This window comes from Syngnathus acus, chromosome 20 (genome assembly GCF_901709675.1).
Source record: "Syngnathus acus chromosome 20, fSynAcu1.2, whole genome shotgun sequence".
Lineage (NCBI taxonomy): Eukaryota > Metazoa > Chordata > Actinopteri > Syngnathiformes > Syngnathidae > Syngnathus > Syngnathus acus.
The window spans coordinates 7,843,737-7,868,541 of NC_051104.1; the positions used below are offsets into that span (position 1 = coordinate 7,843,737).

At 48.6% G+C, this 24,805-nt stretch overlaps 1 protein-coding gene across 2 annotated transcripts; it reads right to left on the bottom strand.

Annotated features, from left to right (window-relative positions):
- Positions 1–3,083: 3,083 nt before the first annotated feature.
- Positions 3,084–24,663, bottom strand: boc (BOC cell adhesion associated, oncogene regulated). Of its 2 annotated transcripts, XM_037280101.1 has the most exons (19): positions 24,445–24,663; positions 24,171–24,279; positions 22,729–22,782; positions 11,062–11,191; positions 10,535–10,807; positions 8,522–8,668; positions 8,082–8,225; positions 7,581–7,871; positions 6,896–7,168; positions 6,537–6,805; positions 6,275–6,440; positions 6,122–6,190; positions 5,635–5,844; positions 5,394–5,569; positions 4,892–5,297; positions 4,607–4,818; positions 4,460–4,539; positions 4,250–4,386; positions 3,084–3,928 (listed from the first exon to the last, which is right to left on the bottom strand). In XM_037280101.1, exons 4-19 carry the CDS (start codon positions 11,171–11,173, stop codon positions 3,792–3,794), a joined length of 3,102 nt encoding a protein of 1,033 aa, XP_037135996.1. In that variant the 5' UTR covers positions 11,174–11,191; positions 22,729–22,782; positions 24,171–24,279; positions 24,445–24,663; the 3' UTR covers positions 3,084–3,791. The 2 variants fall into 2 exon arrangements, with proteins under 2 accessions (XP_037135996.1, XP_037135995.1); XM_037280100.1 differs by lacking the exons at positions 24,171–24,279; positions 24,445–24,663 and adding an exon at positions 19,371–19,464 and having other exon boundaries at positions 22,729–22,768.
- Between the last annotated feature and the right edge of the window lie 142 nt (positions 24,664–24,805).

The following is a 24,805-nucleotide window of genomic DNA, read 5'->3' on the forward strand; positions in this document are numbered from 1 at the left end:
CCTAACCCTAACCCTAACCCTAACCCTAGCCCTAGCCCTAACCCTAGTCTAACCCTAACCCTAGCTCTAACCCTAGCCCCAGCTCTAACCCTAACCCTAGCTCTAACTCTAGCTCTAACCCTAGCTCAAACCCTAACCCTAACCCTAGCTCTAGCTCTAACCCTAACCCTAACCCTAGCTCTAACCCTAACCCTAGTCTAACCCTAACCCTAGCTCTAACCCTAGCCCCAGCTCTAACCCTAACCCTAGCTCTAAACCTAACCCTAGCTCTAACCCTAGCTCCAGCTCTAACCCAACCCTAGCTCTAACCCTAACCCTAGCTCAAACCCTAACCCTAGCTCTAACCCTAACCCTAGCCCTAACCCTAGTCTAACCCTAGCTCTAATCCTAGCCCCAGCTCTAACCCTAACCCTAGCTCTAACTCTAGCTCTAACCCTAACCCTAGCTCCAGCTCTAACCCTAGCTCCAGCCCTAACCCTAGCTCTAACCCTAGTCTCACCCTAACCCTAGCTCTAACCCTAGCCCCAACTCTAACCCTAACCCTAGCTCTCATCCTAACCCTAGCTCTAGCTCTAACCCTAGCTCCAGCTCTAACTGTAACCCTAGCCCTAACCCTAACCCTAACCCTAACCCTAGCCCTAGCCCTAACCCTAGTCTAACCCTAACCCTAGCTCTAACCCTAGCCCCAGCTCTAACCCTAACCCTAGCTCTAACTCTAGCTCTAACCCTAGCTCAAACCCTAACCCTAACCCTAGCTCTAGCTCTAACCCTAACCCTAACCCTAGCTCTAACCCTAACCCTAGTCTAACCCTAACCCTAGTCTAACCCTAGCTCTAATCCTAGCCCCAGCTCTAACCCTAACCCTAGCTCTAACTCTAGCTCAAACCCTAACCCTAGCTCTAGCTCTAAGCCTAACCCTAGCTCTAACCCTAGCCCCAGCTCTAAACCTAACCCTAAACTTTAGGGAGGCGTATGGTGAAATGGGGCAGCACACGAGCAACGGTGTTCTATGATAAAATTATTAGGCCCCACTGAGATTCGAACCCACGTCGCTGGGGTGACAACTCAGAGCACTAACCACTACACTATGGAAGCCTCGCTCATATAACCTGGAATAAATATGGTTTTATGGAGTAGCTCACAAGCCAAAGTGGTCCCCAACCTTTTTTGCGCCACAGACCGGTGACGTGTCAGAAACATTTTCGCGGACCGGCCTTTATATGAATAAATAATACATTTATGATAAATATATAAATACGATGAAATAAAATGATACGACTTTTTCTTTCTTTTAGTCGTTTTTTTTTTTAGTTTTTCCTTGCTCTCTTGGGAGCTTAAGATCAGCGGATGCTTTGAGAATAATTGTCAATGATATATGCATATATATGTGTCTTTGGTGACATTAGACATAAGAAAGAAAGATTGATTTTCTATTTTTATTTCTAACCAGAAATATAATAATACAGCACTACATGCAAATCAAGAAACGGCTCGTACATTTGTTTTGGATTCCCGGAATTTATCAACGGGAGCAATTCTCATCCTGACCCGCAGAGGGCGACACACGGTACACTTTTGCTATCTTGTGGTCAAATTCAGGGAATCCAAAACGAATACATATGCGTCATTTCTCCTATTGACCAGCAGAAGGCGACACACGGTACACTTTTGCTATCTTATGGTCAAATTCAGGGAATCCAAAACGAATACATATGCGTAATTTCTCCTACTGACCACCAGAGGGCGACGCACGGTACACTTTTGCTATCTTATGGTCAAATTCAGGGAATCCAAAACGAATACATATGCGTCATTTCTCCTACTGACCAGCAGAGGGCGACGCACGGTACACTTTTGCTATCTTATGGTCAAATTCAGGGAATCCAAAACGAATACATATGCGTCATTTCTCCTACTGACCAGCAGAGGGCGACGCACGGTACACTTTTGCTATCTTATGGTCAAATTCAGGGAATCCAAAACGAATACATATGCGTCATTTCTCCTACTGACCAGCAGAGGGCGACGCACGGTACACTTTTGCTATCTTATGGTCAAATTCAGGGAATCCAAAACGAATACATATGCGTCATTTCTCCTACTGACCAGCAGAGGGCGACACACGGTACACTTTTGCTATCTTATGGTCAAATTCAGGGAATCCAAAACGAATACATATGCGTCATTTCTCCTACTGACCAGCAGAGGGCGACGCACGGTACACTTTTGCTATCTTATGGTCAAATTCAGGGAATCCAAAACGAATACATATGCGTCATTTCTCCTACTGACCAGCAGAGGGCGACGCACGGTACACTTTTGCTATCTTATGGTCAAATTCAGGGAATCCAAAACGAATACATATGCGTCATTTCTCCTACTGACCAGCAGAGGGCGACGCACGGTACACTTTTGCTATCTTATGGTCAAATTCAGGGAATCCAAAACGAATACATATGCGTCATTTCTCCTACTGACCAGCAGAGGGCGACACACGGTACACTTTTGCTATCTTATGGTCAAATTCAGGGAATCCAAAACGAATACATATGCGTCATTTCTCCTACTGACCAGCAGAGGGCGACGCACGGTACACTTTTGCTATCTTATGGTCAAATTCAGGGAATCCAAAACGAATACATATGCGTCATTTCTCCTACTGACCAGCAGAGGGCGACACACAGTACACTTTTGCTATCTTATGGTCAAATTCAGGGAATCCAAAACGTATACGCGTCGCTGTATTTTCATTTGTTTCTCGCAATATGTTCTATTTTTGTTTTAAAATAAAAACAATAAAATTAAACCGCTCTTTTACTTTTTTAACGAGCTTTCACATTTACCGTAGGCACGCTAGTTCACTGTAGTGATGTGCATTAGAGTTCTTTTAAGTGAACTTAATCTTTAGAATCAATTCACTCAAAAGATTCGTTCAAAAGAATCGTTCACCAATTCTTCTTAGGATCAAACATGTAGCCCTTCGCATCTATTAGCACCCAAGAAGTGAACTGTCAACTGAAAATTGAAAAAAATGGCGCACACACACGCGCACGCACGCACACACACACACACACACACACTCATCGGCTTCATAAGCTTTTATTTACATGCAATAATGCTACAGCTCATGTTGGAGCACACACGCAGAAAAAAAAAGACAAGCTACACTGTGAATTTCCTTCATTTTTGCTGGCACAACAAAGGCGTAATACAATACTTAAAAGAGCGATGTGAGAAATACTGACACCTGTCACAGGTGGCTATTTTGGTAATGAAGCAGGTATGGCTTGAGCTTATCGGCGACTGATAGAAGGATGTCCACAATCCCGTTCAGTGACTTGAAAAAAAATAAATAACTACAATATATCGTCTTTTTCACACAATGTGGTTATTTCTTTACATAATCGATACAAAAAAGCGTTATTGACAGATCTATAAAGACGGTGTTGGAATGAGCCATGTGACAAGTGCTGGTTAAAAGGAAAAATTTTGAATTACTGTAAAAAAAAAAAAATCCATAATTGCAAAAACATATTTTTGACTTTTTTTTTAGAAAAAATATATATTTTCTAAAATGTATTTTCTTAAATTAAAATTTGCTAAACAATTGAGAATTATGAATAAAATTTGCATTATTAACTCACGTGACAAAAGAGTGGAACTTGTGAATAGAACTTCTTTCAATATGAAAAGATCCTTATATACAGTTATCAAACAGAGTATGTACAAAGGCATAAATACATAAATATTTGTGGTAAAAAAATAAATAAGATTTCTCTCTAAACATTTTTTTACCCAGTCACTTCACTGGGCGGGACACTGGCTTCCTGTACGGCATCTTGGGATTGCGGCGTCGCGGCGGTCGACGACGACGTGGTGAAAATTCCTTCGTCTTCCAGAGATACGACGGCTGGGAAAGATGCCAGTTCTGCATTTAGAAAGAGAGAAAACCATCAGGAGGGATCGGGGGGGGGAAAGCGAAAGTCGGTCAAAGTAAAATGTCAGCTATGAGTGTGTGGAAGTTCCCGGCCTGAATTGTGGCCCACCAAGGAATCTCAACCAAAACACAACAGCAGCTGATTAGAAGCACATGAAGACAACCATGACGTCTTCTTACTGTGTTACAAGTGAGCACTGGCTATAGTTGCGTCATAAAAGATACAAAAGTTCAATGAAGTATAAGTCATTAAACTGAGAAAAATGAGTACAATTTATTTCTCTGTTTTGTTAAAATGTCTGAAGAATGTACTTTGGGAAAGCTCTTCTCCTGCCCCGTCCTCGTCCGGTGTGGACTCTTGCTGGCCGTCCAGGTGACGGGAAGACCCCAGTAGCTGCAGCGAGGAATCATCAACTGACTCAAACATCTGCTCGTGATGCTCAGAATCACTGAAGGGGGGGAGAAAACAAATCAGTCAAGAGTTTGAAGGTTATCCAAGGTCAGCTGGCGTCTGTATGTTACCTGGGGCAGAAGTGGTACCCGTTGGCCAGTCCCTGCTGCGGTAATAACCTGTTGCACTCCATGCCCATGTCTACCTCCTCCTACAACAAATGACACCCCATCAATACAAGCTCCACCCCCACAAGTTGTCAAGTCTTAGGATAGTACCTGATGGAGCCCCGGTAGCCCGTGAGCCAGGTGCTCGTGGTGGGCTTTGCCGTTGTGCTCGCTGGGAGGGTAAAGTGCGTGCGGGACGGCGAGGTGGCCGTCGGCGGGGCAGCGCCCCACCAGGGCCAGACCCTGCAAGGGCACCATGGTGTACTGGCACGGCGACGACACGGGGGCGGCCGCGGCCACGAAGCACAAGTCTGACGTTTGTTCTGGGTACAAAAAAGGCCCCTTGTTAAAAGTTTGCAAAAAAATCGTTACAAATCCATTTGATAGAATCATTACTCTGCTTGGCCCAGGCCCTCCACAGGCAGAAGGGGATGAAGACGACGATAATGAAGACAAAGGCGCCCAGGACCACCACGATCAGGTAGGGCAGGTCGCCGGGCCGGGGCACCAGGCCGCCCGAGCGGCCCGTCTCCCGCTCGGGGCCCTCGGAGGGGACGGGCCTGTGATGGTGGGGGCGGGCCTTGGTCTCCAGGATGACCACATTGCCAAAGTCGCTCTCGCCCTTCTCGTTGAAGCTCTGCATCTTGATGTCGTACGCCGTTTCGGGCTGCAGGTCGCCGATGGAGTGCCAGTAGCGGTCGCCCTCCACCACGTCCTTCTTGTAGTCGCTGTCGTTGTCGCTGTCCGTGGGCCGGTAGTAGATGTAGAAGCCGTAGATGGGAGTGTTGTTCACCGGAGTGTACTGCGGAAATTAGAGAAGAAAAAAAAAGAAAAGAAAAACGGCTATAAAAAAAATAGGAATTGAATTTCAATGTCGAAACAATCATAAAGTCCTTACCGTCCACTTGAGAATGACGGTGGTCTCATTGATGGCTTCGTTGTAGGTGATGTAGGGTCCGTCTACGGGGCGTTCGTGGGTCCTCCCGCCCACCACCGTGTAGGCCTTGGAGGGGGCGCTGGGTGGGCTGGACCCGATCACGTTGACCGCCACCACTCGGAACTTGTAGGACGTCCCTATGGGCGGCGACCAAAGCGTTAAGCGCATTTGCGTTCAAACCGCGGCCATCCAGTGGGCTGACCTTTCTCCAGGCCGGTGATCTCCACCGAGAGCCGCGAGGGCGGGATGTTCTCCACCGCTGTCACCCAGTCTTCGCCCGCCTTCTTCACCTTCTTGTATTCCACGCGGAACGACTGGATGGGGAAGCCACGGTTGCCGCGCGGGATCCACGCCACGTACGCCGACGTCTCCGTGGCCGTGGACACCGTCGGCTTGTCCGGCGCCTCGGGAGCTGCACCGAAGAACCCGAGTCAAGAACAGATGACGACTTGTTTTACTCATTATCTGCCGTGATGACTTTTTTTTTTCTCCAAACAAATATACTGTATTTACGCTCTTGAACGACAAATATTGCACATTTTCAGTAGGTTAGGTTTAGTTTGAAAGAAACTTACTGAGAGCTCATCCAGAAGACAGAAGTGAAAGAGAGACTGAGAAACGTGGATGTTAGTAGTCAAGAAGGACATACAAGTTAATGGCGTGCGCCAACGGAGCAGGGCGACACTCACGCAAAAGGCTTGGCGACGGAACAGCGGGAGTTTTGGGCAGATCGTTATGACCTCCCAATCCTTTACGACCTGAAAGACACAAAACCAAATTTCAAGAGCAACGTTTGGTTAGCCCACGTGTTAGCCTGAAGCTAGCAAGCATAGCGGAGCTACCTTTCCCAGTCCTGAAGGTCATCATGGCCGGCTGGCCCAAGCCGGCGCAGTTCTTGGCCGCCATCTCCACCTCGTACAGGCTGTCTGGCTGCAGCTTGGCCAGCGTCAGCTTGTGCAGGGAGCCCGAGATGCTGCTGGACGTCCACTCGGCCGACGGGTCGCCCACCTGACAAGTGGCGCGCGGTGCTTTTTCATTTCAAATGCCCTCGGGTACCGATCGCTCGCTCGCTCGCCCGCCCGCGCACGGTAACCACTTCCTTACCTTCCTGTACTTGATCATGTACTCCAGGACGGGGGCTCCCCGCTCGTGCCGCGGCCTCCACGTGAGCTCGTAGTAGTCGGCTCTGCCCGTGCGAGGCTGGCTGAGGATGACGGGCGCCTCAGCCGGCAGAATCTGACCCGGGAGCGCCGCGCAGTCCAGAGGCAGCGTGGCCCCCGCCGCCCCGGGCCTCACGGGCGGCTGCTCCCTCAGAACTTTGTCCGGGCTGAGCGGGCGAAAGATGGCAGGCAGCTTGCCCCTGGATGTGATCCCTGGGAGGGAAGACAAAGCGGGATAAGTCCCGCTGCGGCAGGCAGGCAGGCACATCGGGAATAATCCGCAACAGGAAATAAGCGGCTCACCGGTGGATACGGCGATGAGTCGAGCGGATGCCTGCGAGCTGCCCACGCCGTTTTCCGCCACGCACTGGTACAAGCCCTCGTCCTGCGGGCCCACGTTGGAGACGCGCAGCATGCGGGGCGTGAGGCGGTGTCGTGGCGACGGCGACAAGGGGATGGCGTTGTGCAGCCAGGTGACGGCGGGCGCAGGCTTGCCGCGCGCCTGGCAGGTGAAGCGCACCGTCTCGCCCAGCAACACCTCTTGCTGCTGTAGCTCCACCGCCACCTGAGGAGGCTCTGCCCAAAAAATAGCATCTCTCAAAATGAAACCATAAAAAAGTGGCAACACCAATGAAATCTGTAAATGCTCCAAAAATGGAACATGGACGTGTGCTGAGTTGATGGTTGACTTGTTGTAAATCAAGAGGGGGAGGGGGGTGCAGAGCTCATTACCGCAGAGCCCTGACTGTAATTCAAGGCAGCTGCCCGAGAGGGACTGCGACAACTTTTGCGGAAAATCACTGGAAAAACACAAAGCCATAACCTGGACAGGAGACAAGAGAGATGCTTGTCTGCACCAGCTACTCTTCGGTTTACGCGAGAGCTTGGGTGACCGCATCGTGCTAATTTGGTGCAATTTGTAGAAACAACTGCTATTTGTCTCCAGGGTAAAAATCGGGTTTTTGTTTTGTCTTAACACATCTCTTACCAAACACTTGCACTTCGTAGAGCACGGTGGCGGCCACGGCAGCGGCGCCGTTGTCGGCCCGGCAGGCGTACGTTCCCGAGTCTCCCTCGGCGGCGGCGTCGATCAACAGGTTGCTGAGCAGGAAGCGGGTGTTGTTGTGCACGCGCAGGTCCTGGCCGTCCTTGGCCCAGGTGACGTGCGGCGTGGGGATGCCGCTCGCCACGCACTCCAGCACCAGCCGCTGGCCCCGGGTCACCATGATAGAGCGGGACGCCGGCGGGTAGATGATGCGGGCCGCTTCCGACGTGGAGCCTGGGAGGAGGGCGGGGACATCGGGCGGTTAGAATTTCCATCTTGGAATCCACATCACACTTTCTTCCTTTGAACAGCGTCCAAGCGTTTACGAGAATTATGGCGGCCAGGCGACATCAAATGAACCAACTAAACTGGCAAGTGCGCCCCACATGTGGCCTACAAAGTGGCGGAGCACTAGCAATGAATTTGTTTCATCCGGGGACTTACGGCGTATGCGTAGGCGATCGGCCGAGGACGACGTCTTAACCTCCTGAGTGACGGGATTGTAAGCGGCGCACTTGTACGGGCCCTCGTCCTCCCGCGTGGCATTGGCGATCTGCAGATTGCCCGACGGCATGATGAGGTAGTTCCCTGTCCAAGGAGAGAAAAGGAAAAACGTCTCGATCATTTCCTCGCAGATAAGCGTCTGCTACAACTCGCAGGCATTATTAGCATACCGGCCTCAAAGCACGGGCGCTTTTCTTCTCGTTCGGGCAACTTTGGACGTAAACACTTTGGAAAATAAACAGCCCACAATTGCTGCGTTTTAACATTCTTGAGATAATCCGCCTTATCGGCGCTTTAATGATGGCCTTAGATAGAGGCGCTATGGCATTCCACTAAATTATGGAGATAGGATGGGGAAGTAATGGAGTGGGGGGCCAAACCTTTGGATGTCTCCAGCCATTCCTGCTTGACGCTGTAGCGGACTTGCGCCTTGGGTTGGCTCTCGGGTAGGTGACACTCGATCACGGCCGTGTTGCCTTCGTCCACTTCGATCTCCTGCTGGTCGTCCGGCTCAAAGTCGCGCAGCTCTGAGGAAAAAAAAAGCCGGACGAGTCAGTTTGCACGATGGGAATGATGTTAAACGGACGACGGGAATGTCTGGAAAAGCCATTTGGAGTTGAACGCGAGCTTTATCCGCAGCTAACTTGATTTCCCAAAGCCTCCAAGTCGTCACAATTAATCCTGTCAAACTTTCTACTGGGGCCAGCTCACGTTCTGTGGGAAACGTGGGAGGGAATGGGATTAACGGGGGAGGGAGAGGCATGTGCCGCCAGAGTCCCGCAGGCAGACACACAGTCTGCAGACACAGATCTGACCCTTGAACCCCCTGGCGGAGGGGTCAGAGGTGTCTGCGCTCTAGGGTTTCAGGGGCATAGATCTAGTTTGGGTCTGGGGAGGAAGCACCACTCACTGCTCTTAAGAGGCCGGAAAAAAGGCAGGGGGGGGGGGCTGATAGAAGGAGACGATTAAGACAAAAACAACACATTTTGTCTATTGTTTTTCCAGAAAAGCCGTGTGATGTATCCTTTACAAAACACGAGCTTGATCCATTCTTTTCCACGGGAAGGTGTGTAGCTCTTGGCAGACGGCTGGCCCGGCCCGGCCCGCCGCGGTGATTTGCTCAAAGCCAAAGAACAAACGGCGGCTTCTCTGCAAGGCGGCTCTTGATTTACTCGCTGGGCCCTGCTGTCTGTCTGTCGGAGCTATAAAAGGAGGGGGGGGGCAAAATGCACACCTTCCCGCAGCCAAAGACACGTCAAGCTAAGTGCTGTGAGCGCTCCATTTGCAAAATCAATCAGGTGGTGTTTTTACAGCCGCTGCCCTTCCCCTCGTTTCTGCTCACCTTTCTCCTCCCACATTCTTCCCCGCATATGGGCGCCTCTCAGGTGCGTGCGTACATCCGAGGATTGATTGCGTTCATAAACCCGAGCGGAGCCCCCGCACTGGAGCACCCCCCCCCCCCTCGCTTAAATCCTTCATCTTTATGGATTTCCAATTGTAGCGCAAAGGGGAGATCTGTTCAAAGTACCCCCCCCCCTAAAAAAAAAAAAAAACACATGGAGACGGGAGCAGGCACGTACGCGCTCCCTATGGAGCAACTCCCTCGGAGGAGTTCAAGGCCCGGACGAGGGTGATGACATAGTTAGGCACGGCCTGTTTTGAAATGGTCTCACTGACAACCAATTCAACAAAGGCTGATTTTTGTCTACTGCACTCAATTTGTGCGCTGTTATTACACCGCAACAGTGATAAGGAACGAAAGTGACGAGGAGACGCACAATGTGACAGCCGGGAAGATTTTGTGCGGGGGGATCTTGTCTCGACTGGCCCTGAAACGCCTCCTGGTGTCATCGTCGTCATCATCATCATCATCGTGGCATCTGGCAGCCTCACGCATGGCATGGCATGGCATCACGCCTGGCTACATGTTAGAACCTCATCACAGCACAGGGGCCAGCTGTCAGGGTTGAGGGCTACTCGCCAAGTCCTGGTCCCTCTTCCTGTTCTGACTGGCCCCCGGTGTCCCCCCCCCTCACTTCCCTCCCTTCCATTCCATTCCTGTGCTTCAGGTTACACAGCTTCAGGCCTCCTCGCAGTCCCTGGACGCATATCAAATGTAAGCTCGCATACTCTCAACCCCATTAGAGCAAGGCAAGGCCAAAAAAAAAAAAAAAAAAAAGTTTGGGCTAGAGTTCTGTAAAAGTATCCAAAAGGCTTTCTGTGGCGCAGAGTGGGGTTGCGCCAACTCTGTCAGGATGTAGAAGGGGGTGCTTGCTCGGAGTGTTTTTCTTTTTTGGGAAGAAAAATACAACAACTTGTGTTTTTTGGATGTTCTTTTTGGACAAAGTGGGAAAAAGTGTACAGTGTGCGTCTGTGTGCGGCGCTTTACTCACTAGCTGCGGTGACGTCAGCGGGCACACTGGCCAGGGCCCCAACCCCGGTGGTGGCCACACACCGGTAGCGACCTAAGGTCACGTTGGACAGCGTGGCGATGAACAAGCCCGCGGGCCCCAGCGCCACGCCCAAGTCTCCGTCCGTAAGCTGCCGGCCGTTCAGGCGCCAGCTGATGGAGGCGGAGGCGGGGCGGGCGGCGCAGCGTAGGCTCACGCTGCCTCCGAGCTTCTGCACCACCGAGCTGGGCTCCTCTGTGAACTCTGGGACTTCATCTATGGGGTTAGGGTTACACAAATACGTCTTCATTCCGGTTCATCAGCTATTCACCATTGACACGCAATTTCGAGCAAAATTGCATTCTCTAGTTCCAAGCAAATTGCAGCTGCCAGACGCGTTAACACGCCCACCCTGCCAGTCGGAATATTTTGTCCTTGGCAAAGCTTACTCGGCGCCAGGTGTTTGGAAAAACTCCGAAAAAAAGGCATCCTTGTACTTCTAACATACACCAACGTAAAGATCTACTCACCAGAGACAGAGGCGCTGCTCTGAAGGCAACATAGCAGCACGGCGCCCAGAGCGCACAATACGGGAGTGCTTCTTTTTCTCATCCATGTAGTCCAGTCACGTTTTCCAGACATCTTCCATGCAACACTCCTCTGAAACACACACACACACCAAAAAAAAACCACAGTCAGCAACTGCCGTACTTCCTTACATTTCCCCCAAGTGGTCTGGGATGCATATGACACTGTTTTAAATCATCTTTGCAGAGATACGAAGAAAACAAATGATATGCGACTTTCCATTCCAACTGCACATAAAGCAACAGGCGGCCATTAGGGAGGCATCCTCAGCGGCAAGCGCACAAATGAAGTCTTTCTTTGCTGACCCCGTCCACCTGCACCCCCTATCCAGCCTCCTCCCCTTACCTCCAGCCCATCAAAAAGGCTCCCTCATTCTGTAACACGATGCCTTCCTGCTCAGGTGTAACTGATACAGGTAGAGAGGGTTTGGAGGGTTGGGGGGGAAAAAAAAGAAAAAAAATACAAGAAGGTCCATTGACGGGTGGGAAGAAGTCAAGCTAATAAGTACCGTATTTTCCGGACCATAAGGCGCACCTAAAAACCTCAAATTTTCTCAAAAGCCGACAGTGCGCCTTATAGTCCGGTGCGCCTTATATATGGACCAAATTCCTAAATTTAAACTGGCCCAAAGCATTGTGTCATGAAATCAATCATAAGTGGCCCGCTGAAAACTATGAATCATGAATCAAAAAGACTATGGATCATTATTTTGTGATTATAAAGTAATTTGTTGCGTCTGAAGTTGAAATAAAAAAGATAAAATGGAGAATGATTAAAAATCTGACATGATGCATTAATGGTGCGGTGCGCCTTATATAAGGACGCAGTTTTAAAATGGGCCATTCATTGAAGGTGCGCCTTATAGTCCGGTGCGCCTTATAGTCCGGAAAATACGGTACTAAGAAAATATGATGGGGGAAAAAAATGAAGTAACGCTAACCACCAAGAGACCTAAATACTAAATTCAAATAAATATTTCTAATTAACTGAAAGTAACAAGAAACAGCAAGACTTCAAGCTAACGACTAATAGACTTAAACACATCAGGCCTGATAACTACAAGCAAACAAAAAAACCAAAAGACTAAATAAATCAAGCTAATAAAGGCTAAGAAAACCACCAAGAGAACCAAAATCAAGTCACAAAACCACCAATAGCGCCAAAGACGTCACCCTAACCACCGCTAATAAAAGCTACCTATAAGAACTAAGGGTAACATTTTACCACTCAAACCACCTAAATAAAATAATAATAATGAAAAAATGATGCTAACTATGCTAACTGAGCTATGCTAACACAAATACTCTGCCTTTTAATGGTTAATGCAGAGAGAGCGTGCATCTCTTCTCCCTCGTTGCTCTCTGCCAAGTTTCCTGAATTCTTTCCTGTCAGGTTAAACTAACAACTTCCCGTCAGGATGAGGAGGGTGGTCCCGCGCCTCTCAAACCTCCCATTCTCCCCCCGGTACCAAACATGCGTAATATTCATACTGGGCTCCGTGTTCATCCGCATATCTGTGATTAACCAGGCCGCTGGGAGACAAAAAACAAAGAGGAGGACGAGCCAGGGAGGGAGGGAGGGAGGAAAGAGGATGGAAAGGCTAAAGTTAAAATGAAGAGCTGATGGAAAAACTGTTGTTAATGAAAGCCAATAAGTCTGACGGACGAGCGAACACAGGACCACACACTGTACGCCGTCAATGAGAGAGAGAGAGAGAGAGAGAGCAATATTGGATTAGCGACCACCCTCCAACAGACCCACAAAAAAAAAAAACATGCTGTAATAATCACATCATTTATCCAGCCTGCTTTCACTTTTCTTCCCACAAATGTTCATTTTTCTGCAGTTACGAGCATTTTACAGCGATGCTGCTAATGCCTTGCTAATGCTATCCCAGCCAAAAACAACAAACACAACTCATTTTAGCTTCTTGTCATCCTACTGCTGTCATTTTGTATTATTTAGTCAACCACTGCTGTAAATACAAATTGGATAGTTATGAGTGAAAGTCTTTTTTTTTTTTCTCAATTAATTACTCATTTGTGATACGAGAGGTCATCACTTTTATTGGACCTTCATTAGCATATACAGGTGTACTGGTTATGAGAAAACAAGATGGCGCATCTCCCTGACAGGCAAATATTTACCTGTTGGAATGGCGGCCATGTTAAGTACATAAACAACCTGCAGCGTGATCACACACGCTACTCTTACATTTACAGGCTCGGGGAGGCCATTTAGTGGCGAGCGCACACGGTAAACAAACAAAGTGCGCGAGCCAGCGCGAAGGCCCTGCGGCTTTTGAGGCCGAAGCTGCGACAGCTGCTCATAAAAAGAGGCAAGCGTATGTGAGCATCCAGCACCTGTGCCCACAAGCGGGCTTACCACCACATTTTTTGCTCACAAAGGACTTTGATTTGGTGGGCAAAAAGAAAACATCATCGGACAAATTAAAATGGTTTCGTTTCGGGCTTGATGGGTGGGAAGAGTCAACTATTACGGCTACAAAAGTCCATTTTCTATCGACACACTGTCGAGAAGAAGGGAGGACAGGCCAGACAGGAGACGAATGGTTGCTAAAACGGCAGTAATACGTCAGCCGTGCCTTCAAAACAGCCCTCCTACCCCGGGCCCAACATGATTCATTAGTCAGCTGGGCCTGGTGTTTGCTTAGCGGATGGATACCCTGCCTCCAGATGAAAAGTTGCCCTGACATCTATGTCCAACTTTTTCCATCCAGGAAAAAAGAAAAAGTCAATAGCAGCATCCAAGCTGATGGAAACCAGAACAGTGGCCCCCACCACAAATCTATACATGCTCACCAGCAGCCGTAAAAACTCTTAGCGTACATGACAACAAGTGGCGCCTTCTATGTCCATGGTATTTGTGGTCACGTGACAGGACACCCCCATTGCCCCCCCCCCCACCTTCTCATTGTGGTGCCAGCAGGGCGGATAAATTCATTTTGACAACCTTGCTAATTGAACAAAACCAGGCTGGAGCCTCCTCTCGGAGTGCTCACATTCCATCTGCTTTCTGGCTTGAAGACGACGACAAGGAGGAGGAAGGGGCCGTGGTGAGGATGGGGGGCTTGCTCGTAACCCCCCCAACTCTGTTGCATATTTATCACTCGCCTACCTCCCCCAACTTCTACGTCTTCTTACGCCCCTCCCTTACTCTCTTTCCTCCCCTTTAGATAAACACATGCGGTGTCAAGTGTGAGGAGTGGTGGCGTTTCAACAGGCCGCCACGGCCCACAATGCATAGCTGCGGCGCGGGAGGCCGGTTGCCCCGGGCGACGCTAACAGGCAGAACGCACCTTAATAGAGTGGAGAGTCATTGTAAAGCAGTGAGCCGACGCCCGGACAAAGACCCCCGCGGACCCCTGGAGAAAGGGGAGACGCTGCTCTGAAGGGCCCGGGGAAGAGCTGATGGGCCACGCTCAATGACCAAAGAGGGGGGATGGAAAGGGAGAGGGGGGCCTCAATGACTAAGTAGGAGTGAGTGGAGGGTTTTACGGATTGATGGAGGACGGTGACTCCCACCAAAAGAGTGGACGAGCCCTTCAACGACACAATGTGCCAACATATTTCCACCAAGCTGCTTGCTGGCCTCCGGGGCCCGTGCCACGGGCGGGTTACGAGGTGCTTTGGGGGGGGGTGGGTTGGCTGGCGAAGGTCCGCGCTCTGCTTAACAAACAAGCCAGTCAACATAAACAAGTAGAGGCTACGTATGGTTATGTTCCCAATTCCCAGGCAACAGGTGGAGAAGGACTGCTTCTCACATGCCATTAAATTCCATACAAAAAGCTATCAGAGCATTGCTAACGAGACCCCCCCCCCCCCCCCCCCCATCTTTCAATCTCATAATGAGCTATACGTCGGTCCAAATCCGCAGCTCGGTCGGTCCCTGCGAACCGACACTAACGAGCTACACGCCGTCTTGGGGGGATTAGCCAGGGAGATCTGGACAGAATTGAAAGCTGGCTGCCTGGCGTTCAAATCAATTAGGCGGCGGCGACCAATTTGCATGATTTAGATAACCGAGCCGAATTAACCGCGGTGGGCTAATTACAGCTCACAGACGGACGCATTCCTGCACTTGCCGTGAAGCGGCGGGGCCATGGGAACAGGACGCAATTTTAAAGAAGGGATAGAAGCCAATCACATGAGAGGGAGGAAATGGGACAAAGGTAGCGAGCTAGCTCAAGCTAGCCAATCAATCAAAGTGGTGCTGCAAAAGCTAACCAAAACAAATGTCTTGAGTTAGTTTTCAAATCATTCCATGGAGTGACAATAAAAACAACTCTCCATTTCTCTTGTATAATCAACTATGTGAGGAAAAATTGAGTGTTGTGGCGAGTCATTACTAGATTCGGGCATCCAAACACGCACGCTGAGAAAGCTAACATACTAATAGTGGCAATTTTGCAGCACTCATCACACACAAGCACTTACATATTTTGCGTGGCCACAAGTATGTTTTCTCTGCCCGCGCATACGCGAGCAATCACACACATGTCCCCATTACATGGTAAAAGTATACTCACACAGGCGCAGAAAAATGCAAACCTCAGGATATTTCTCGCTTTTTCCAATACACATAAAAACAGCTGCCAATTAGATGCTAGAGCGTGTGGCGGTGGGCAACATAAGGCACGCGGGCCATATGTAGCTCCTTTTGGTGTTCAATCCGGCCCATCGAGTCTTTTCATTTTTTAAAAATAGGTAGGTATATAAGTATATAAATATGCCATTTTAAAAATCAAATCATTGTTCTGTACTAACTGAACTTTTCAAGTTCATTCTTCATGAGGCACACGCAGATATATTTATTTGCTGAATCTACTCATGTGTGTTCCTGCATTGTAGAGATTGGAGAAAGAAAGTAAGGAGGAAAAGGAAAGGGGGAAGGAGTGGGGGGGGGGGGAACTTTCTTGCAGACTGAATGGAACCAATTATAAATCAAGAGCAATTTCTGCCTATTATTCAGCAGGAACCCGGGGAAGGATCCGCCGCCCGGCTCAGCAAGTCTCAGCGGGGGTACGCCTCAAATGTTATATGAAAAACAGACATTGGGAACTTGAGATAAGACCCGGCCGTAGAGTCACAAGACTTGTGTATAGGAAAAGCAGAAAAAGGAGGAGGCGGGAAACTGAAGTGAGAGCTTCCTGATAGGAGAACCAGCTGGACTAAGATTCTGGAGGTGGTTAGTCTTTTTTTGTTCCTTTTTTAAAGCGCAGCCGCCATTTGTTCTGTCACTCACAACCCTGGTTGTGTTTTCTCCCAGGAGGAAGGGCCGGCTGGAAGAAGTCGAAAATAGAGTAGAATCGCTAAGCGCCTGCTTGTTTGCATGCGCATTGGTCCAGGGATGGGATCAAATCAAATCTCAAGAAAAAGCAAAATGCACAGCCAAAAGGAACGGCTTGCTGAGCTGAAGTCTCGCTCTCACGCTTGATGCTGTCCGGCTGACAGGAGAGGACGGTGGAAAATTACAGCCCTCCATAACCCCGAGGCATCGGTGGGCTGGGCCGGGCTGGGCTGGGCTGGGGGGACAAGCATCACTCTACCAGCCAAAATCAAGCCCTGCCAGCCTACAAGTGATTATCGCTTAACGTCCTTGGAACGGCGCCCGGGTTCCCGAGTGGGAAAGTCGATATGCCGGCATTTTTTAACACAATAATTCATCCAAGACGACAAGGTTAAACAAATGTGTGTGAATGAGCGATTAGCGCGTCGCTAACAACACCCTGTAATCTCTGTCCAAACATCTACTACACACACACACTCCTATTGGAGTGGATCAGTGAGCAAACAGGCACTTAGACTTCACAATGTGTGTGAGACGGCTGACTTCATTAGCGCAGGGTTTCTCAAACATTCTGGGGCCAGGGAGCCTTTTTTCAGGGGACAATTTTGTTCCAAGGACCCCTGACAGGAATTAAACCGAACTGCCATGTGAGCCCAGTCATACTGTTTTCAAGAAAAAATATGACTGAGGAATAACAGATAGGTAGCCGGTTCATTTAGCAAGCTAACAGGATTCAGAAAGAAAGAAAAAAGGCGCGTGGGAAAAGGTTGCACATGCCGCTAAGAGGCACCTGAAGCGGAAAGGGATTTCGTGCCGTTTGATGGCGGCGTGTTTAATTAGCCTCAGAAGTCCTTTCTTTTTTTTTTTTTTAACTCTCACATTCCAACCCCTCAATGCTGTCCTGGTTGACAGCAAGGATCAGAAGTGGAGTTGGGGGGCACTTGCTTGGCCAGGTGTCTTTCTATGGATGGACAGAGAAGCCCAGATTCCTCCCATCAATCAGTACAGAGACAGACAAGAAAGAACGCTTCACATTTGCTTCAAACGAGTTACAAGCGTAAAACGAAGAGAAAAGTAAGAGGCCAGCTCTCTATTTCTTCCCGTCCAGAAGGACCACACAGGTGAGGCCCTCGACCGCCCCCAAGAAACGTCTGTTATGGCTGCACCAGCGTCCCGCTGTCACAGATGAAAGCGTGCCCTCGAGGATGGAGATTTCATTCTTCCCCTTCTCTTTTGTCGCCAACAGGGGTGGGCCCGCGGGCTGTATACTAAAAACAACTCAAAGTCGACAAGGACTGGTCAAAAAGCACCATTGATTATCATAATGCTAACATCAAACAAACTAGCGAGAGTAATCGAGGGCTTCGGCATTCCATCAATAAACAAATAGGTTCTCAGATTAGACCCCACACTCGAGTCGATGTCCGTTTTTACACGCTGGCCCGCAAACGCACCACAACAAGCTTATGGCACACTTGGCATACATTTGGGCAACCACAGCACCAAAATACACTCCTTGACGGGTGCTAAACATGCTAATGCTAACAGAACATACTTGCAACTCCTTTTATCACGAATTCATTTTACATCGCAGTCTGCTCAGCTTTGGCAATTTGAGTATAAAAAAAGTAAATTTATCTTGAAAACTGTAGTACAAGCAGCAGTGATAAAAAAAAAAAAAAATTCTCTTCTTTTTAGTGTATTGGTCAATGGGGCTGGTAAACGAGCAGATAATCAGAACCGGAGTCAATTAGTTCAATTCAGGCCCGTTGCACTTGTCAGAACTGATCAAGAACAAGACAAAGAGTTTCTCCATTTGCATCCAAGCATTTCTCAAAGAGCTTGTGCTCATTAGTTGTGGGTGAGCTGGACCCTATCCCACCTGAATTCAGGCCCGGACTCCTCGGCGGAAAATCGCAGGGCACACTCTTTAAAACACATTCAATTTAGCGTCTACAATCTTAATTCCTTTGATTTTCTCCATTTTTAATCCGAGTGACACTTATGTCTGTCGCTGAGCTTTCTCAAAAGGCCTAAAAAAATCCAAACAATAAAAACAACACCTGTGCTGAGGAAACTTGAGACCCACCCTTTTCCCCCCACGACCATCACAGTCATTAGCAGGAAAGCTTACGTATGTCAACATTTTCTCCTCATTAAGCAGGAATGGGATGCTGCAAAAACACCATCAATTGTTTGATAGAAAGCACGTGACCCAAAGGGCACTGTTATGATTGGCCAGCATCTAAAGACGGTCAAGTAAATGCTCCCACACGTACAGTACATGCAAAACGCGCGCGCGCGCGCGCGCACACACACACACACACACACACACACACACACACACACCTTCGCAATCTCTGCAGGAGAATGATGCGTTCCATGTACGCTGGGCAAAACACTTCACCACAGAGGTCCAGCAAACATTGTTGCTGTGGGGCTACGTCAACCTAGCAGAGCCCCGATGTGTTTATGTTCCCCGCAATGGTGGAAACTACATTGGCTGCATGCGGCCTGTACAAGCGTTAAATAAACACGAATGGCAACCGCAAAAACTCACGCAACGTCTTACTTTCTCGTCCAAAATACGCTCAAGCGGGTTCAACGTGATGAAAGTAGAGTGAAAAAACAAAGAGACCCTAACAAAGTAGTCCCGTCGTCGTGCGTCCACATGCCGAATTCACTTTTTGGGGAAAGCGCAAAACGCGCATTTGAGGTCCAATTAAAACTACATTTTGTGTAGTTTCTCCTAAATCTCCATCGATAGGGTGCACTAAGGGGCTTCAAAACTTCACGCATGCTACCACGCTAACATGCGTGACCAAGTAGCAACACGCGAACATCACTTTTGGAGTTTTCTTGGTCAAAGTAATCACAAGTTTGGCATCTATGCAGTGTCGATTTGATTTCAAAGTAGGGAGCGCGGAGGATTGAAACTCACCAAAACTGCTCGATTTAGCGCTTGCACCTCGTTTTTTCTCAGGAAAGCGATCTTCAGATGGACTTTCCCACCCCAGTAATTCAGTAGTCCTCGTCTAAAAAACGTTTTCTTCCTTCTTATTCTTCTCGTTTTGCCTTTTTATTTACTACTGCTGCTGCTGCGGCGACATTTTCTCTGCGTGCTCCCCCGAAAAAGGTTCTCACACTGAAAGGAGGTTTTTGGATGACTGAGCTCTCAAACAATTCTTCCCCCCCACTCTCCTCCCTCCTACTTTTTTTTAGCGACGCCTTCCCAGTCCTCCCATTTCCCAAAGCAGGAGGAGGGACCTTAACAATGCGGGGACTGGATCCTAGATACCCCCCCCCCCCCCCCCTCAAAAAACCCCACCGCAAACACACACATTACAGCACTACTGCTTTGCATGCCGCAAACTGCAACCAAAAAGTCCACCTCACTGTTCAACACTTAATTTTAACACTCATTTCCAAAGCTACAATGTGAGGGGCAATAAATACCCAAGCACTCCTGTTGCTTCCCTCCTCCTGATTTGGAATGCGCAGTTTGTATTGACCCCCCCCCCCCCCTCCTTTTTTTTGTGGCCTGCAGGCCCTCCAGTGCAGCTGAGTTGTAGGTCAGGTTTTTTTTTTTTAACTGTACAATACACGCACACTTTCATACTACACTGATCACAGCTTCCCCGCTCCTCTCACTTCCTTCTTTAGGAATTCTTGACTTCACTCAGCACATTTTTGGGAAAATGGAGGCAATCATTCCTGCTCTGTTCAGTAATCAATGGTGTGTGTATGTGGTCAAGTGTCATGGGGATAATCCTGTGTTCAAAGTACACAATCCGTTTTTATTTTTGACCGCACAATAATGGGCTCGGTTTTCCACAGGGTCTTGGAAAACATTGGTCGGATAATGAGACAGAATAATGATGACAAATTTGAGAATAAGGGCAGCAAAAAAGTGGGCTGCTGCAGCCAAGAATAAACAAGTAAAAAGGAAAAAATCGTATCGCTGATTTTATCCAAGAGAAGACCATGGGCAGCGAGAAAAGGGTTCGCTGCAGCAAAGTGGAGACTGAGGACTATATTATCCCCAGTAGGGCTTATTCGTACAAGGATGAGGACATCCAGAGGACACTGTGGGCCGCAAGTGGAACGTAACGCTCCATCCATCAATGATGGAAGTGACACAGCTGTTGAGGCAAAGAGGAGTTGGTCGTCACGGTAACCAAGTCAACAATGAGCCATGGGGACATCTGACGTGTCATCGCTCCAGACCCTTGAGGGACAAATCGAAGCAGAGCGCTGCATGCTAGGATTGCATCCCTGCTGGGAGAGGGGCATTCGAGGGGAAGCGAAAGAGAGAGGGGGGGTCCCACAGGGCAGGGCAGGGCCTCAGGGGGATGCGGCATGTTTAATGGGCCTTTCATGGCCGGCCCACAAAGCCCTTTGTCCCACGCTAATTCATCCTGCCCGGCATGGACAGCGAGAGCAGGGACGGGGGGAGGGGCGGTTTCACTGGGGAGCTGCGGGCCTTCCTCTTGCTGGGCCGTACATGTAAACAGCATTGGCAATGGGGAAACTACCTGGTCAGCCAAGGTTCAATGTTACACTCCTCATTCTCCGCTTTTTTGCATTTTGGCTCATCCTGGAAAAAGTTGGTCTCATCACTGAGAAGTAAATAAAGAAAAAAACTACTCCTCCTCCTAAGGGTGCCTCTTAGTCTCCCCTTGGATTAAATATGAAGATATTGTAAAAATTCAGAAAAAGTTGCCCCCATTTCGATCTTCTTTCCCACTGCACCCAAACAGCCACGAAAACAAAATCTTGTCGTTGGTCATTAATCTTTGGTTGAGGCTTACATTACATCTCTGAGTCATAGAAAAATTAGTGGCTTTTATTACATCTTTATTTTTTTCCTCATGTTTTTGCTGCGACTTGAAAACGCCACGCGTGGTTTATGCGGGTTGACGACATGTCTGTACGTGCACGTCGCTGCGTCGTATTTCTTCCCGGCTAACGTCGCTAACGTACGCGTTTTATGCGGCGGCGACGTCAATTAATGCAAGGAACCGCAAGTCGGCCTCGCCTATGACATTCTGGGAGCGGAGTCATTAACTCCAGATTTGATCTGAGGGGAGACTAAGGGCATAGTCGAGAATGTGGAGCATATGACAAGAAAACGATGGGGGGGGGACCATTGCGTCTCCCGTGTTTACGTCTTCACTTCTCGGTAAGGAAGCAGATATTGCCCCAGAGGGCCGATCGAGTACGGCGACGGGAAGACTTGGGGAAATATAAAGTTGAACGAGCGGAGCCGCAAAAAGCGCTCGGTCGCGGTTCAAATCCCAACAATAAACGAGACACTTAAACAACAGGTGTCATTCTGCGTGTCGGTCAGAATAAGCGCGATTAATGAAGCGTGATGGGAGGTACGAGTTTGCAGTATAGCGGCCCGAGCGCCGCCGCTTCCTGCGTACGCCTAAAAATAAACCCAGACGAGCTGAAAAAGCGCAGGGTCGAAAAGCTGGACGACTCATTGGTCTTTTTGGCCATTTTCCTCTGCTCCTGAATGTATCGAAAGATTCAGAAGAACTCATGGGAAAATGTCTGAGTTGCACATGATGAATGGGAAGAAATACTGGCAACTTTTTTTCGTGCAAAATATTTTGAAGGAACAGAGCAGGAAATGCGCTACAGAACGACTACATTCGAAATGAAGTCAACGCAACTTGAGTAAAAAGATGTCGAGAAAATATCTTCCGCTCTTTTTTTAAACAATGTAGGCTAATCAATCAAAATCCGAACGTTGATGTATAAAAGGGGTAGGAAAAAACAAGCAATAGCGTCTTCCTTCTCCTTTTTTGAACATGTTGATTTATGTGCCTTATTGGCATAACATGAAATTATGTGAAAATGTGAAAAAAAAGATTTTGTGTTTGGTCGATCTTATGTTCAAAAATAAATTTCACTTCACTTCAAAATCACTTCAAATCTAAATGTGGACTGTCTATTTTTTGCCAGCTTTATAAGTTCAATACGCTTTTTACGGTTAAGCCACCACAAAAATCCGTTTCAGATGGCAATATAGAGACAATATTGTGTAGCATAAGCCGGGCGGATATTGCACGGAGCTTCTGCGGCCGCTGCCTTGCGGAACAAGCTTAAAGGATGCAAGAAGGATTCATTCCAGTTATGAATTTTTGGGACGTGGACGTTGGCGAGCGCTATAAGAGTCGAAAGGAACGTTGGCCAAACAAAATGACATCCCGTCGTCTCCATGGGCAGAAAAACAACAACATGGAGTCATAGGGAGACACACACACTCACACACACACACACTAACTCACCCTGAGGTCCGACCCCACCTGAGCTTGGATGTGTGCCTCAGCAGCACAATCACCCTGGAATGAAAACACACACACACACACTGAGTAAGCTTTAATAATGGAATGAAAAAGAACAATAAAATCTCCGGATATGAAAAGTTCCCGAGGCGATGACACACGGCTAAACTCAAACTAGCTTCACATGCATGAAAGTCTGAGTGTTTTTTTTTTTTGTGCATGAATATGTACTGTCGCTAGATCCATCTAGAATAAAAAACCAACAACAACAGTCAATCTTGATGAATAGGATTGTTTCTGAAAGTGGAAACAGCAAATACAATAAAAACAGGACGGGCCCCACAATTGAACCCTGTGGAACACCATACAACAAGGAAACTGATCATTCCCTTTCTTAATGTGCTCTGTGGAGTGGTTAAGAGATTTAATATAAGTACTGAATCACAAATTGACTTAACGCATGAATGGTGTCAGATTCATTCCGAATGATTCTCGTTTGTATGTTCAAAACAAAGTGTTGTGGCGCTTTGACAGTAAGAGCCGCAAGCCTCCCTCGCTCCCTCCGTCTGGTGTCTGAGTCCCACACGTCATCAAGTGTCGTCGTCTGAAAAACTTGTGAATTTATATCCCTAATGGCGCGCGGTGCGGTGCCGTGCCGTGCGGTGCAGTGCAGTGCGCTTCGCCTCTCTAACTGTGTCCAGATGCAGCAGACACTGGTAATTGGACCTGGAGCCAGTCAAATCCCAGGCCAGCTCCAGCTCCAGCTCGCCACCGCAGCTGCTCGGCCCACTTTTTCACTTTTAGGCCTGTGTTTTAAGTCACCTTTTTTTTTTTTTTTAAATTCAAGCTCAGTGTGTGCTAGGTGATGTTTGGTGTCAAGCAAGGCTCGGGGTCGGCCGGGGGTGTGTGTGTGTGTGTGTGGGGGGGGGGGCAAATGGATGGCAGAAGAGGGCCAGACAGTAAAGTGAAGTTACGAGCGCAAGCTGGTTTTGCCTGAGAGGGAGGGTCAAAAGGTGGAAAAGCGGAGAACGCGGCTCGGCCTGGAATGCAGAAATAATCACCCCCACGTGAGTTTTGACTAATTGAACATGCTTTTGATGCACAATGCACAAAATAGAAGAGCTGCATTCCCAAAGGTGGGCTAAACTGGGATGAAGACAGGAAAACGCACCTGGTTTTGCCATCCAAACTTTACTTGGATGTCTCCATCCTCCCTCATTGTCGCTCTCCCTCCCTCCCTCCCTCCCTCCCTCCGCTATCATCTATCTACCATCCCTCCCTCCTTCCCTCTTTCCATCGCTCCCTCTTGGACTTCCTGCTTTCCAGGCAGCCAGACGGTCGTAATTAACGAGGAAAACGATAGTCCCCCCCCCGGCCCTCGGGAGCCCTCCACACTGGCCTGAGTGTGTCTTTCGCTATGCATATGTGTGTGTGTGTGTGTGTACCTCCAGAATTGGCCAACGGTCCCACTTCACTCAATGCGTCTTTATGTTGGAAGTATGAGCTCACCCGCTCCAAGAAATACACCCAATGACTTGCAGGCAACAGAGCCGCCTGGTATCCAAGAGAAATAACACACACACACATGCACACACACACACACACACACACACACATACACACACACACACACACATACACACATACACACACACACACACACACGATGGCAAGATGGCTGTCTAAGCTCCACATACAATGTTTGCGTGTTCTCCGTACCCTCTCGGGCTGCGGGGGCCGATCACAGGGAGCAGCCGATAAAGAGCCACGATACACCGATGCTATCTGTCAGTCAAAGCCACACAGCCAGAGGGCGGGACTCTGGGTCCGGATGGGGTCAGAGGGCCCTTTCTGCTTCGGTCCCTCGGCACATGCCCCCCCCCCCCACACACCCACCTCCTCCTTCCTTATCTAAACAAACAAACAATGGCTCCTCGAGAGGCGCACACATACAGACAAAAACAGATTATGCAACATCAAAGACCAAGTAGACACACAATCTAACGGCCGCAATTTGCTATTTTACCCCAAAAGCACATCAAAAATATGATAGCAAGAAAGCCACATTGTTAGATTTCAC

Coding starts and splice junctions, on each gene's coding strand:
- boc (XM_037280101.1), bottom strand. CDS start 11,173: ATGTCTGGAAAACGTGACTGGACTACATGGATGAGAAAAAGAAGCACT. Junction 8,226..8,521: donor ATGGCTGGAGACATCCAAAG/GTTTGGCCCCCC, acceptor CTCCTTGGACAG/GGAACTACCTCATCATGCCG. Junction 6,441..6,536: donor ACATGATCAAGTACAGGAAG/GTAAGGAAGTGG, acceptor GCCACTTGTCAG/GTGGGCGACCCGTCGGCCGA.